The sequence below is a fragment of the Buteo buteo genome, chromosome 24 (assembly GCF_964188355.1).
Source record: "Buteo buteo chromosome 24, bButBut1.hap1.1, whole genome shotgun sequence".
Taxonomy (NCBI): Eukaryota; Metazoa; Chordata; class Aves; order Accipitriformes; family Accipitridae; genus Buteo; species Buteo buteo.
The window spans coordinates 12,920,972-12,935,682 of record NC_134194.1 but is presented as its reverse complement, the minus strand read 5'-3'; the positions used below and the strand labels follow the sequence as shown (position 1 = coordinate 12,935,682).

The window sequence follows — 14,711 nt, the reverse complement described above, 5'->3', positions numbered from 1 at the left end:
AAGCAAGGACATGGAAAGTCCTTGATTCAAGAACAGAGCACTTTTACTTAGATTTCTTGTTTTATTTAAACCTCCTTCTACATCCCCAGCTAAGTGCATGTTCTGAATACTCTCCACAAAAGCCTCATCACATTTCTCACTTCAAATAAACAAGAGAGGATGTCAACCTGGGCAAGCAGCAAGACAGAGGAAAACAAACAGTTGGGACTGCTTTGTAGATGGTAAGTGCAGGCACTCGGCTCAGATGCAACCCAGATCCCACCCAGGAGTCCATACCAGCACGTGCCTCTGAGGCCAGCCTGAGAAGCTCTGGAAGTGTTTGTTCCATTTTGATTTCCTTTGGCTAACAAGTGCAAGAGCTTCCAGGAGGAATGTCTCACCGTGCTTGTCTGCAGAAGACCTTGACAAAGATTCCTAGAAACAGCCATTCCTGGAAAAGAGAGCAATGTGAAGGGAGAGACCTTCCCCACAAAGGACTGAAATGGCCTAGAGGTTTCTTGATGGCATCAGGTATGGACTCTCCACTCACAGGTTCTATGAACTTCAAGTTTGATCCACAACCGGGAGCTAGCTGCTGCCTCTCCCAGCTATCTCAGTGCAGACTGATTTTAAAAATCTGGTTTAGTTTGATAACTGACCACTTGCAAATAAATTACACCCTGATATGCTGGGTACCACAGGTCTCTCATTTTCCCTGCCACTGACTGAGGAAACTGGTCCAAGAACTGTGAGGGGTAAAAAGAAGAAAAGGAAAGCTCAAGGGGAAAACAGAGAGAGAAAGCCAGCGGCACCGCAATGATACTGCTTATGGTGTCCTGGTTCAAGGGTCAGCACCATCAGGTACGTTCTTTAGACTAGAAAATAAGCCATGAAGCTGCATATCAAAATGGATGACAAACTAAGAGCCCTATTGGAAATAAAACTTACTGTCCAGACAGACTTGGAAACAACCAAAGGCCTGGAGAGCAGAAATTTGATAAAATAGAGTAGAAACACAGGGTCAGTTTGAGGGTTTAAAAGCCTAGTGAGGAACAAAGGCTGGGCATGTCAGCGGTATCATGTGGCCCTATATATAAAGTTTTGAGTCAAGTGAAGAAGAAAGAGGTAACGTGCCTGCACCCAGCATCTTGGATACACCTAGAAAATGACACTGCAAACACGATGATCTTTTCAAGTTGCAGAGAAGGGACCGACCAAGCATAGAGGCACAAGGCTCAAAAAAAAAGACAACAGAATACAACAACCATTTGGTTTTGTGGGTAATTTGTTCCAAGTCAGAACAGGGAAACTGGCTCCCAACCCAGGGTCGGCAGTAGTGCTGAGCAGCCAGGCTGCTCGTCCAGGGGTAACCAGGGAAGCATGTTCCCATTGGGCTTCAATTCTCCGCTTAGGGGTCTGCAAGGCTGTTACAAATGCAGTAGCACCTGCCAATCACAAAGCACTGAAAATCTTAATTAGTGACATTTCTGGAAAGCTGGTGCAGTGCATTTTAACAGGAAGAGTACAGAAAGTTAGTTTGTTTTGCGATTAATTTTTTGGCTATTTAAACTTTGTTACTAACTTCAATGGGTATTTCAGGTGAGGGATGCTATTAGCTGAATCAGTTTACAGCTTTGAGCTGCAGTGAAAACTTCTGTTTTACGATGTGTCACCAAGAGTAATTCTAAACAGATCCTCATGTTGCTGCAAGAATACAGCATCAACAAGAGCTTTGAGCATGGCTTACAGGGAAAAGTATAAGCAATACAAAAACACTAGGTGCCTGCATTGGACTAGACCCAGATCTGCTGGGCTCAGGAAAGCATACTGAACAGTAGCTGAATTGCAAGAAATAAAACCCCCATGTTTCATTGTAGCTGCCAGCTCTGCCTGAGAATCACATCCCCATTATGGCCCATAAAAATGGAAATTGCAAATAATGGCAGTAATGGGACCAAATCTATTCCAGCTGCTTGGGAATGGAGAAAAAAAAATTTGCATTCTTCCACTCTAGCATGGCCCAAAATACCACAAAATCAGTTTAATACCCAAAGAAGTAAGGCAGTCTATTAATTTTCCAGGGATGTCTACCAGCAAAGAGGAGGTTCATATCTTGATGCACAAGCCCCAAAGAAGCTTCTCTGGCAGAGGCTGCAAAGGGAACGACCCATGCCTCCCGCTGTCTCCTTTCCACAGAGCAACTCAAAATCTGTCTGAACTCCTGCGACATCCTCTACTTACCCTAGTTGTCCAAATATCAGAGCCCCTGGCTGAGTCTGCTCAGAAACATGTCACAGCTCTTGGGCAGCTTCCTCACCATTCAGCTCTCAGTCCTGAGAACTTCTTGACTAAATTAACATGAACCAGGTCCTTCCTGCCTATCTTCTTTTGTTGGATTTATTTATTCTCCTATTACACTCCCTGTTGAGTAGACAACAGCCTGTTTGCAGATAAGTCCTCAGAGCTCTCAGGAAGTTCATGAGAAGAGCAAGCCCTGAACAGGTCTCCAGACTAGTGAGCAATGAGCTGGCCCATCACCACAGCCCTATGTTCTCACTGTGGAAAGATGGCTTTGGAAAGAACTAGACTTTGTATTTTCAGGTCCTGACCTTTAAGGCAAAGTTGAATAGAACTAAAATGCCAATAGGTATAACTGTGGAGATACGGAGATGGAAAAAAAAAAAAAAATCATCTGAGCTCTACAAGCCAACTGGGAGCTCGGGTGATTTTCCAGATTAGGCTAAGGAACTGGGGACTAAGTGAAGTAAACTACTTACACACATTTGACATCTGGAACTGACTTCTTTTAAAACAACTCAGTCATCAGGACATGCTCTTGCCCAGCACTATAACCACTGGAGTCTGCTTTTACCTGTATCTGTACCCTGCTGCAGCAGTGACCCAATATTCCCACGGGGAAGGCGCTTGGGCTGGGAAAGTTACATAGTGAATGAACAAGTAGATACTGGCTGCACTACAGCTTGGGGGGCACTGGAAAAGCAAGGAAAATGTCTGTGCCCACCGTTAGGTAGAAACACTCTGTGCCTATACACAGAGCCACAGTTAGAGATGAACTATAAGTGCCCAACCTAGAGAGGGGTGACAGAAGACAGATATGACCCCAAAACAGCCACGATATGTCTCCTCTGCTCTCCTGTATGCATGAGCTCATGTGCCCTGGGAAGGGAAGGGCCCTGCTCTATTCACTCTCTCTCCTTCACTCTGACCCATCAACAGATGGGTAGCCAGATATTTAACAGCATCCTGCTCACCCCATCCCATCCCTCACTAGCAGCAAGCAGAGCCCTTTTCTTTCTCCTTCACTCCTCTCTGAGCTTACAGCAACGCCAATGTGCAGTCAGAAGGTCAGCTGCTGGCCCATTTATCACAGGTACACCAGCACAGAGCCAGAAACCTGGCTTCTGTCCCCAACAGCCCTTTCCAATGTTGATATTCTGTTTCTAATGGTTTTTTCAGCAAGGATGCCTTTTTTTTTTTTTTTTGTTAAAGTTTCCAGATTTACTGTTCCTCAAATAAGAGAAATAGAAGGGGACCTGGCAAGTATGAGATCAAATTCTCCCTGCAGTCCAGGCATCATATGGTGGGAAGGACCTGAGTTGCATAAGGCCGTATTAAGCTTTCAAAGATTCCACAGAGAGCAGAAACTGCATCAACTGCAAAGTCACCTGCAACAGGCAGACCCTTCACCTCTCCACCTCCTACGCATGTGCTTAAAGGTAGAGTAGTTTGGCCTCCAGTTGGTTTGTATTGAGGGATTCAAGCACAAGAGCTGAAATTGCCTCTTTTCAAGTCCTTTTGCAAATGTGAGCCCAACAGTTCACAGCACTAATGGCACTTTGTCTCCCCGTGAGATGAGGAGGAACCCATTGCTTTGCTATATTTTTCAGCATGCCTCAAGTTGGGGTTTTTCATTTTGCTTTTTTTTTTTTTTTTTTAAATAACCTGCCCTACAATGGATTCTCCCCCAAACAGCCAAAGACTCCCTGAAAGCTTCGTCTCCACAGGGCTCCTGCCCATCAGATGGCAAAGCCTGTGTTCAGACAATGGCCGCTTTTACTTAACTTTCTGACTTTTGGAGGTTGAGGCTGCTGCTCAGAGGACACAAGATGGCAAGTCCTCAGTTAACAGATGGGGCAAGGCAGTAAGTTCAGCCAGCAACTGAGGTTCAGACCTCTGACTGTTTGCCAGACCAGGGAGTCACATCATTGATGATTCATCGTCACTGTACAGTCGGGGCAAAATAAATAGTGGAAAGACTGAACTAGGTAAGAAGAGGAGCACATTTCTTATCTGCATCATAGATGCACTCTGCTCCAGGGTAATAGTCTATCAACAGTCATTTATACTACCCGATAGCAGGTCCTAGACACCATGGTCAAGCAAATAGCACAAAATGTTTTGCTGTGGCACCTTTCATATCCGACATAGTAGAAATGCTCTTTCACAAGCAGTCAATGGCTTGTTCTGTAGCTGCACACACTCTTACAGCAGGATCTGGAGTAGGTAACAGCTCACCGCAGCTATCAGCATCGCAGCCCTATTCCAAAGGCAGCATTCCCAGAAGAGATGTCTACCCAGGACCTTGGGACTGTCTTGCTGCACTTCTCCAAAAGTAACTCAGGGGATTTTAACTCACTGAGAGGAGAGCAAAAGCCATTAGATTTCCACCTACAGCCAATACCTTTTAGTTTTGAGACACAAAATGTCTGTTGAGAACATCGTGTCTGTTCTCTGAGGAAACACAGCTCTGTCAATATGACTCACGTTGCCCTATTAACCTTCACACAACTAATCCAGTCCTGTGTCTGCTGCACAGCTCCAGTTTTGCAGCAGTCCCGTCTCCGAAGACACCCTAATACCCCCTCCCACCTTCCTTACTCACAACCTCTGAGCATGGCTGGCTCAAGAAATCCCAAACATGGAGACAAATCAAATTTTGTCAGACTAATGCTGAGGGTCAGCCCTGAAAAGTCAAGGAGAGTGTCCTGGAAAGCCCATGGTGCTGCAGCTGCCAGCCTTGCCCTCCCAGGCAGCTGGTGTGGGCAAAAGCTGGCAACAAGGTCCAGCCCATTTTCCTGCTCTGGGCAATCTGCTGCTTTCTAGGGCAGCTGCCCATTTTTGCCAAGCCCTAGAGCCAGGTCTGCCCCAGAATATCCCAGGTTTGGGGACTGTTTTAAGAGCCTTCCACAGCCTCTTCCAGATCTTCACTAGCTGCCTCTGTGCAGAGACACTGAAGCTAAAGAAAGGATGTGCTGAAAGACACCAAAAAGTTAATTTTTATGGCCCAGCTCTTTGTCAAGGGCATTTTCATCTGCGCAGATTCCTTAGGGCACACTAATAAAAGCAGAGTGAAACATCACAGAAGTGCGTGACAGCTTTACCTCTCTGGGGGGGCTGAGCACACAGAGACAAATGGGGGAGCTGCCCCTCTGCCTCTGCACCCTCTAACTTATTTCAGAGAGTATATATGTCTCACTTGCTCCACAGCTGCCGTAAGGGAACACACTATTAATTTGCAGAAGCTGGAGCCAGGCTTAAAAATTCCATTAATTAAGTGTTGGTGGAGGTGTTTGGAAAGATGTTCCAATAAATATAGTGCTATAAAGTGTTTCCCTAGAAACTGAGAAAAAAGTTGAACAATATGAAAAGTACCCAGGCTGATAACAGCTATCGCTCCTGCTGAGAGGTGCCTGGGCTGTAAGGAGCATTTGGCAGAGATAACTTCTTTTGCAGGGCTTTTTTGGCTACCGAGGGTTTTTGGCTGGTAACACAAAAATATGAAAGTGAACCTCTACACCGTGCCTTGCTTCCCTGTGCCCTCCTGCTTCGCCTCTCTTCTTGCATCCAGTGTTGGCAGGTGGGAAATTCTCTGCAAAGTCTATGGCTGCAGATGCAGAAATGCCCCTATGCATTTTAGCGCTCCCAGGTTGTGGACTCCTTCCCAGGTGCCCCTGCTGTGCCCGACCACCCCAGCACCCCCAGGCACGCAGAGACTAAACCCTACAAACCCAACAACTGGCTGACTTTCAAATGGCTACTTATAAAATGGTTCATTTTGTTCAACAGCACAGCTTATATATGGTCGTATCTACAGCTGATGTAAATCCATACTGTTAAGTTTTGCCTCGTAAGGGATCTGTAGGGTTTTACTTCGCTCTTTTTTGTCACTGTGTGTTCTGCCTGCCATTATCCTCAGGAGAAAGTGCACTCATCCACATCAGCTCAGCAAGCAGAACAGGATATTATATCACTTGTATACCAAGGGATGAAAACACTCAGCTCTCACCTACGTGCTCCTCTGATTGCTGCACCATTCCTGCCTGGGGGACGCAGGCGGAGAAGACAAGGCTCTGTAGAAAATCTTCTCAATCAGTATGTCTGTCTCCACAGAAATGCATGAGCAAATACCTTTCTGGATGGATGCTGCAGGTATTACAGGAGGATTAGAGTTGATCTTCCCTTAGAAAGGGGACTAGGAAAAGATGAGTGCTCTAGGCCAATTCTGGCCTGTTAAATGACATTTTAGCCTGGTATTTCTCACCTAAACAGAAATGTGATCGAAGAAGTTGAGATAAACAATGATTTAATGACTCAAATTGTAGAAGCTGGAGAGGTTTTGAAAAGAGCTTGTATATATATATAAGAATAAACGCTTATATTCCAACCTGCTGGAGGAATCTTAAGCTGTTTGCTTGCCACAAATCCCCACTGGCAAGGCATTCAGAGCACACAAACTCTTTCCTAAAACCCTTCCGTTTTCTACACTTTAGGTCATTAAATCAGACGCTTATGTTTTTCCAACCACTCAGTACAACCTCCCCCTTGCCCAAACAGCCTCCCCCAAACCCAAAAGCCTTGCTTTCAGCCCAGTTTTCTGCCTGTCCTGCCTCACAGCTCAGATCTTGGCCCCCTCGGTGCTCACTGCTGGCTGTTAGTGTCCTAAAAGCACGGGGAGCCCAGGGACCGAGGGCACACATCAAATCCTCTCCTTGGACATCCCTTAGCTACTTCTGGGGCTTCAGGTATGGAGCTCTGGGTCCCTCTCTCTCCCACTCTTGGCTATTGCTCCTGCTTGCCCCCCAGGTTTGGATGGGGAGAGGAGACCTAAGACCTTCTCTGCCTCTTTCTGCAGTCAGCCATCCTGCCGGTGTACCAGCTTTAGGTAACGAACCCGTCTCAGAGCCAGCCATCGACAGCACCGCTTCTTGCGGTCCATGGAGGAAGGAACCTCTTGGGCCAACACAGCAAGGCTCCAGATTTGGGGCTCACTCAAACATACAACTTGATGCAAGAGGGCATATCATCGAGAAGGTCTGTCGTCAGAAATAACGTTCACTGTGCCTCTGTATGAGTACTTTGGGAACAGCAGCTTGGTTAAATAATGGAATATTTTCTTTGCTTCCAAACAAACACAACTAATTCAACCAATTTGATTCCTTGTTCCTTCACCTTGCCTCTCATTTCTCAAAGTCAAGACAAGATTAATGAACCCCACACAGTACTGCTGGAGGGCTCTGCGTTTTTCAGAGTACTTCGAGCTGCAAAAATACCTTCAGCAACAAACTGAGAAAACTAAAGCTGATAAAGCCAAGTTTGGGAGCAATTAACATCAATCTAAAATTCAGCTGTTTGGGGGGCTCAGCTTAAAAATAAAAGGCAATTACTGTTGTGACAAACTGAAATAATACTTTGTTTCTCCATGGTTGATTTAGCAAAGGGAGTCTGCCTTCACCAATAGCTACAACAAAAAGGCTTATATAAAAGCTATTTATTTGCACTAAACAGTCTCCTGATTTTTTTTCAAAAGCTTATTTCTCATGAGCATAACAGCCTTTCCCCAACACCTGAGGAGGCAAGAAACTTTTGTGCAGTGTAAAGTACACAGAACAGCCCTGCCCACACTCCGAAGTACCCATTCAAAGAGCAGAGGTTTCTCCTTGTTGCCCAAGAGCGTGAGAAGCGCTCGAGCCAGCAGAACCAGAGTTCTGCTCACCCAGTCCTGGCTGTAAATGCCAGGCAGCTGCTCTTCCACTTCTCCCCTCCCAGGTATGGACTTGAAGAGTAACAAGGGCTGCTAGTGCTGGAGCTTGTATGGGACTCCAGCCGTCACAGTGGGAAGAATCAGTCTTGAAGATTTGCCCAAGGACCTACAAAGAGTTTGGTGTAAGAACTGGAAAACAACCTAGTTCTCAAAACCAGAGCACAGCCTCTTGGGCTAAAATGCTAACAAATGTTTAAAAAGCTGCCTGAAACACAAGTGTGTGGTCAGTATTTAGCATGCAATAGGGTCCTCGGCCAATGGAAACATCAGCCAGCACATGAAGATCAGTTTGCAGCTTTTGAGAAATGTTCAGATTGCCTCTCATTAGCAACTGCAACTTCCCAACCTGTTTTACTGTTGTAAACCGCACCAGAGCCTGCCTGTGCCAAAGCTCTTTCAAAAAGCTTGAGCCAATGGTTTTCAAACTGTGTCAGCAGAGCACCTCCGAGCAGTTAGCTGAATAAAGCATTTGAGCACCCTGCAGCTCCAGGGTGGTGAGAGATTTGCAGAGCTGCATCATGAAGAGTCCTCTACGGTGCCTGGTCAACTAAAATTGAGGCAGCCCCAGAGCTAGAAATGCTGCCATGCAGCACCCATAGCAATGGCATGAATGAATGAACACTGAGTGCTGAAGCTCAAAAAAGGGAAAATGCACATGAATGGCCAACCACGCCATTCAGAAGTGGCATAGATTTGAGTCACCTGTGCTCCCAGCAATGTAAAGGAGCCAGATTAACTGCTACAAGATAAGGAGGGACCAGCATGCCAACGGGAAGCTTTACTTCATTCCTGGCTACAGGGAATGCTCTGTAGTGAGATGATCAAAGTCTTACTAAAGGTCAAGGAAGGCTTTAACAGTCTTTAACAAGGCCATTGCTCACGCCCTGTGCACAGCACCTTTGCAACCTACATGGCAAGTGCCCAAGAGAAGCAGAGTCCTCCCCGTTTGCACCTCTCCAAGATGCTCAGCGAGGTCTGCAGGTGCCGTTCTTGGTATGCGGAAGCTCCTCTCACAGTTTTCATGGGCAGAGTTATTATGTACCTACTCACAGCCTGTAAGAGCCAACTGCCTTGTTTGTACACAGAAAAACAAGAGTCCATGGACTGCCAGGTGACTTCTGTACACACAAACTATGCCTGGTTTAGTCGGTAATTTGGCACAATGGGAGTAGATCGAAACAGTTGGTACTGTGGCCCCTACATGTGCACTCTATGCAGGACATGGGGGAATATTTTGGATTAGATTTAGCCGGGTCTCCCTGCCTGGATTTCCCCACCACGCCTGAATGTGGAAGCTGCATGGCTTGAGCCCATGCTTCAAAGCCTTTAGTCCTCATTGTGGACTGCAGAGTGTGTAGGGCAGAGCTGATGGTTTAATGTCTTCCAAGAGGAATGTAGTTCACAAGTTCCCTTGCTAAGTGCTATGTCATCTAAACTGATATACCACATGTGGGGATAACTGGGGCATTCACCTTACTGCTGTTCTGCACTGAAATGCAAGTGTAGGCACAGTAAAACAAACTGCAGCAAAGCCCCTTTTGTGCATATTTTCCTTTTGTGCCCAGAGAGATTCAGCCTTTTCCCACTTTCTCCAAGGCTGTCAAAATCATTGTGTTTGTATGAAAGTGAAATTGTCTAATACACCGAAAGCCAGAAAAACTGAAAAAGAGAAGTGCAAACACGTTTTGAAGGTTTGTACAAATTTACAAGAACCACGGGCAAACACCTTGTCATGAGCAGGCAGGGCACAGCCTGCTTGCTAAAACCCTTGCACCAGGTCTGGCTCCAAACAGAAGATTCAAAGTGGTACATCGCAACCTTCAGGTGGAGGAAGAGGTTTGTGCCACTGAAGACAGCAGTGAAGGCATTCGCAGGAGCTCCTGCCCTTTGGCTGGAGGGCATCAGCAGCAAACAGCCTACAGTTCACTACATGCACGCTGTGCTAGAGCAGGTCAGTGGGAAGGACGACCGTACTCTTGTTTGTAGCGTGCCCAACTAATATTTTTATAAAGTTGTTGGAAATGAAGAGAATAAAGGGAACAGCTTTTTTTTCCGTACTCTAACCAATTCAAGGGTTCAAGTTTTCATTCCAAACCACTTGACAGTATCTCATTAACCTACTGCCTATAATAAATGCATCCAATAACAATCACCAAGTCACATGAAATTAAAAAATTCTATAAAATACAAATTGGAAATACTTGCGAGGCCATTTATTTTTCTACTCTAGAATTAGAGAAAATGAGGTCTGCCACCCCCCTCGGCTGTGATAAATACAAGTCCCAAAGCAGACTGTCTAAAATTTCCAGGAAAGTCTAACCTCACACTGCAGCCTTTGCAAAATTCATAAGCAAATTTTTCCACAGAAATTAAACATTTGTACAGTTGAATGTGCCTGCAATGCTTTGGGTAGCTACAGAGATGTAAAGCCGCTCATCACTTGGTATTCCCTAGGGCACCTCGTCAAAACCTGTCGAGGGCAGGAGACCTGCACCCATGCCCATCCCAGCTGGCTGGCGCAGGACAACTGCAGCACTTGTTGCTCTGGACCAAAAAGCAGCATGCTGTTTCCACAGGGCTCAGCTCTAAACAAAGTCAAACTGTCCCTCTCTCCTCCCATCCTGCTGTTGTCCCCATATTGTCAAAGCATCTCCCGTTTCCCCCAGCTTTGCTCCCCTTCTTGTACAGACTTCCCACTGGAGCATCCCTGAGCTCCGCAGGGATGGGGAGGGGGAACTCAAGCGCTCCCACCTCTCAAGGTCACCACACACAGCTCTGGAAAACAACACGGGGAAGCCCCTGGTTTCGACAGAAAACATTCAGTGTCTCACATCTCGGCAGAAAAGCTGAAATCAGGGCAGATAAAGGAGAAACATTAGCTACTTACTGGTAGTTGACAAGCAAAGCTCTCAAAACCAAAAATTCATAGTTTGGAAAAGCATGGAGTCAAAATAAAATCATGTGCCTACCACAAAGTCTGTTTATGCAACCAATCACACAAAATGAAGGACTGCCTTAGTCCAGCTCAGAAAGATCCCCTAGGAACAAAAGAATAAAATCATTCCTGAAGTATAACGAAGTGAGATGTGACCACAGTGTTTGATCAAAACAGCTGGGGAACGGTGAATCAATATTGATTCAGGAGAGCTTTCAAATTCCCATGGATTTTCATTCATCAGATTCCCAGGAATACCTTGTGTTGCCTCTTTTAACATCTAAATGGGAAGCTGGATGAAATAATTCACCAAACAAGAATCTCCCCCTCAGAGATTCTTCCACTGCCCTGCCAGGGTCACCAGCCAGCCGCACTAACAAGTCTCCAGGAGAAAGCAGTCTCTTGAGGGACTCTTTCCAAAAAAACCTTCCCCAGGCCTGTGCAATGGGCATTTTCTGCAGTAAGCTGACTGAAGGAAACCCCCCGGCTCTGCCCACGCTCCGGCACCCCTGAAGCGCCCCGAACCCCCTTCCTCCCAGGCACTTCCATTGCATTCAGACTACATCAAATATCGGAAAGTATCACAAGTAGAAGAGAAAGCCTAATTCTGATAGGAATCAGTTTTATTTGGGTTTGGTTTTGGGGGGTTGAAGGAAGGGTGGGGTTTTGGCTGGTTTTTTCTGGAGCAGGATTAGGGCTGATAAGAATTACAGTAAAATTCAAAATTAGGAAGAAACAGGTAATGATCTGTGGGTTGCTACAAATAGTGAATTACAAAACTCCAATAGATCACTTCAAAACGTCCACGCTTGGTCAGACCTATTCAGTGCCTGTCTCCACCAGTGGCAAATAGCATGTTACTGAAGAGAAAATATATGAGTTAGGTAAATAAAATATCACACTTCCCTCCTGGTATAGCCTCCCTGTGCCCAGGCACTTGTGGTTCAGGCACTCACTGAGCCAGTTTCTCTGTGCCCCTTGGTGCTTATGAACTGACAGATTTTCCTTCTATGAATGACGAAATGTATAGTGGGGAATTTTTTTCACCATAGTGAGAAACAGATTTTTTTCCTAGAGTTTTTAGAGGAAGGAAAGATTGTAGGGAAAATTGCCTGGTGTCAGCACCTTAATTCCCTTTATAGAGAAAGAGCAGTAGCCTACGCATTTAACTACACTTCTGGTATTAAAAAGGCAAGATAAATTTCATTAAGCAAAACACATTACCTCTCCACATTGATTACCGGGTTATAAATGTGACCTGCTAAGTGTGCATTAAAGCAGCAACCTGGAGTTGCTGGTGACTTTCCTGACACTTGAGTAGGTGAATGAAGACCAGAGATGTTCTCTCTGATAGTACAGCACTTTGAGAAGGCTCATTAAGAACAGAAATTGTCTTTGAAAATGTATCATCATGCTTTGTGCATGCAACTGGAGAGAGTGTGTTGTGGCTTGCACAGAGGCACATCCCAGCCTGAAAGCCCAAGAGCTAGAAAGCTGTGAGAACAGGGCGGCATGACAGGATCCCCTTTGAGGTGTAAGACCCTGTTCCCCCTTTTCTGTGTTGCGTTTCCTCCTGATTTCTGTTCAGTAACTCCATAGGGAAAGGTTTCCTGGAAGACCAGAGCACATACATTTGATCTGTCTCTGTCAGAGCAATTTTCTCCAAAAGACATTTCCTCATGTGCTTGATACTTGAGTGTCCAGGCAGGGGAAAGGTAAAGAATCCCTCCCCGAAATAAAAACCTGAGACATCAAAAAGATACACCCTGTGTGGATTTTAAGAAAACTCTTTGTGGAAATGTACACCTCTCATTGCAACTGGAATATCGCTTCCTCCTCTGTCTGGGCCAGCAACACGGCTTTGGTCAGAAGTTTGATGTCCTTGTGTGAAGTGGGTTTGGTGGGTGTTAATTCAGCTCCCCATACAGTTCAGCATCACCAGCAGCTGGGCAAGTCAAAAGGCCAAGAAACAAAAGGTACAAATCCTAGTCCTTCAGAAAGACCCTGCAGATCACACCTGAGGGAGAATGGCAGACCTGATGCTAGCCCTGTGTCCCAGGGACAACCGCAAACAGGATCTCCAGCTTTTTTGAACAATTTCTGTTGGCATCACATTTCCAGGATCAAAACGATCCGTGTTGAAATTTGCCTCTCACTGATACCAGTAGTGTGCCCAGGGGTTTGAAATGACTTCAGAGATGACATTTGTTTTGCTTGACCCACTATAAGGCATCAGAGATGAGGTTGTAAGTTTTTAGACCATTGCACCAAAAAGAAAAAAAAACTAGGATCAGACTTTCAGCAGGCACAGATGGGCTTGTGCCTGGTCTTTGATGGGGCCCTATCCATCCTACTGCAAGTAAGTCCTTGTCTTGGCTATGCCACATCTGATATTTACACAAATAACAAGGTCACACTACATCATCACGGAACCCCCAGGAAACCCCGAATCCGGCATTGCTGCATGAGCAGAGACCTTCATCTACAGGCAAACAGAAAATACCATCCTGCAGCTTTGCAAAAACACCAAACAGCCCCTGCCCCCTGCAGCTCACCAGCTGGATGAGATGTGGTATAGGAGCCGTGTAGTTTATCCTACCTCACATTAACATCAAGTTCTTCCATCACAGGCAATAGGCATAGGTAGCTGGGAGTTCAATATCCATAGAAGAGACCTCGTCCTGCAGTGGAGAGAGTTAGAAAGGACAGTTATAAATTAAAGGATCTCTCATGGGTGCATGTTTACCCCAGTGAAGACACCCATACACTGCGTTTTGCCTCTCTGGCCTGGCTCCTCTTGAAAACAGAAGCTATCTAGGCATGTCAAAATGAAGACATACCACTGCATAGAGCTGTCATAACACAATTTTCTGTTATCTACCCTGACATATTTTTATCTCGCAACACTAAGGTGCATGCCTGGAGGCACGAAATCAAGCTGAAGCGATAGACAACCCTTCGTGGTTGTGTATACGCCACCCATTCATGCATAACCTAGGGCTAAGAGTGCTTCAGGGTCCCAGTGGGACACTGGTTCTACTGAAAAGAACAAAAAAATTCCCCCTTTTATGAGCTTCCAGGTCTTCACCTGCAAGCTAAGATCACCCTTTAATCCACTCCATGATCATCACTTCTCCTGTGAACTTCTGGGATTTAGATTCCCAGAGGATTGTTTCAACTGCAGCAAGGTAGTAAACTACTGTAAGGACTGCTACACTGGCACAGAGAAAAGACTCTTCTGGACAAATATTTGGTTTCCATAGGGGTGAGGAGAAGCTGCACAGGCAGAAGTCATATGATACCATGCGTAGGATACAGATCACATCTAAGACTGTATCTGTCACAGTCCTCTGCAGACATCTTGTGTCACTTGTTGAAAAATCCCATTCTGTGTAGTGCTGCCTCATACAGTAGCAGCTCCTTCCCTCTAATTACCACAAATGAGTTAGTAGGAAAATAATTTTAAAAGACAAACCCAAAGCATTATACCAGCACACACAGCATACCATGCTGTACCCAGTGAGTTCTGGGTGCTGGTGTGGGAAGGGGCACACACAAAAATACCCTTAGTCAATCCATCCTCTCCTTCTGCAAGTTAAAACTCCAAATGACCTCAGAGAGATCCATCATATATATTACCAAAGACTCTCAGAGCTGAAATAGTCTTATTTCTAGAAATAAATGCCAGCAACATAAATTACTAATACAGGCACCATTCTCAAGACTTGTTCTGCA

At 45.6% G+C, this 14,711-nt stretch overlaps 1 protein-coding gene across 1 annotated transcript in view; it reads right to left on the bottom strand.

The window, feature by feature from the left end:
* Nucleotides 1-14,711, bottom strand: part of HTR4 (5-hydroxytryptamine receptor 4) — a 143,116-nt gene that overhangs the window by 86,913 nt on the left and 41,492 nt on the right. Inside the window, exon 2 of the mRNA XM_075056395.1 lies at nt 13,576-13,657. Coding sequence (XP_074912496.1) covers nt 13,576-13,601 — 26 coding nt within the window. The 5' untranslated portion in view covers nt 13,602-13,657. The remainder of the gene's footprint in view (nt 1-13,575; nt 13,658-14,711) is intronic.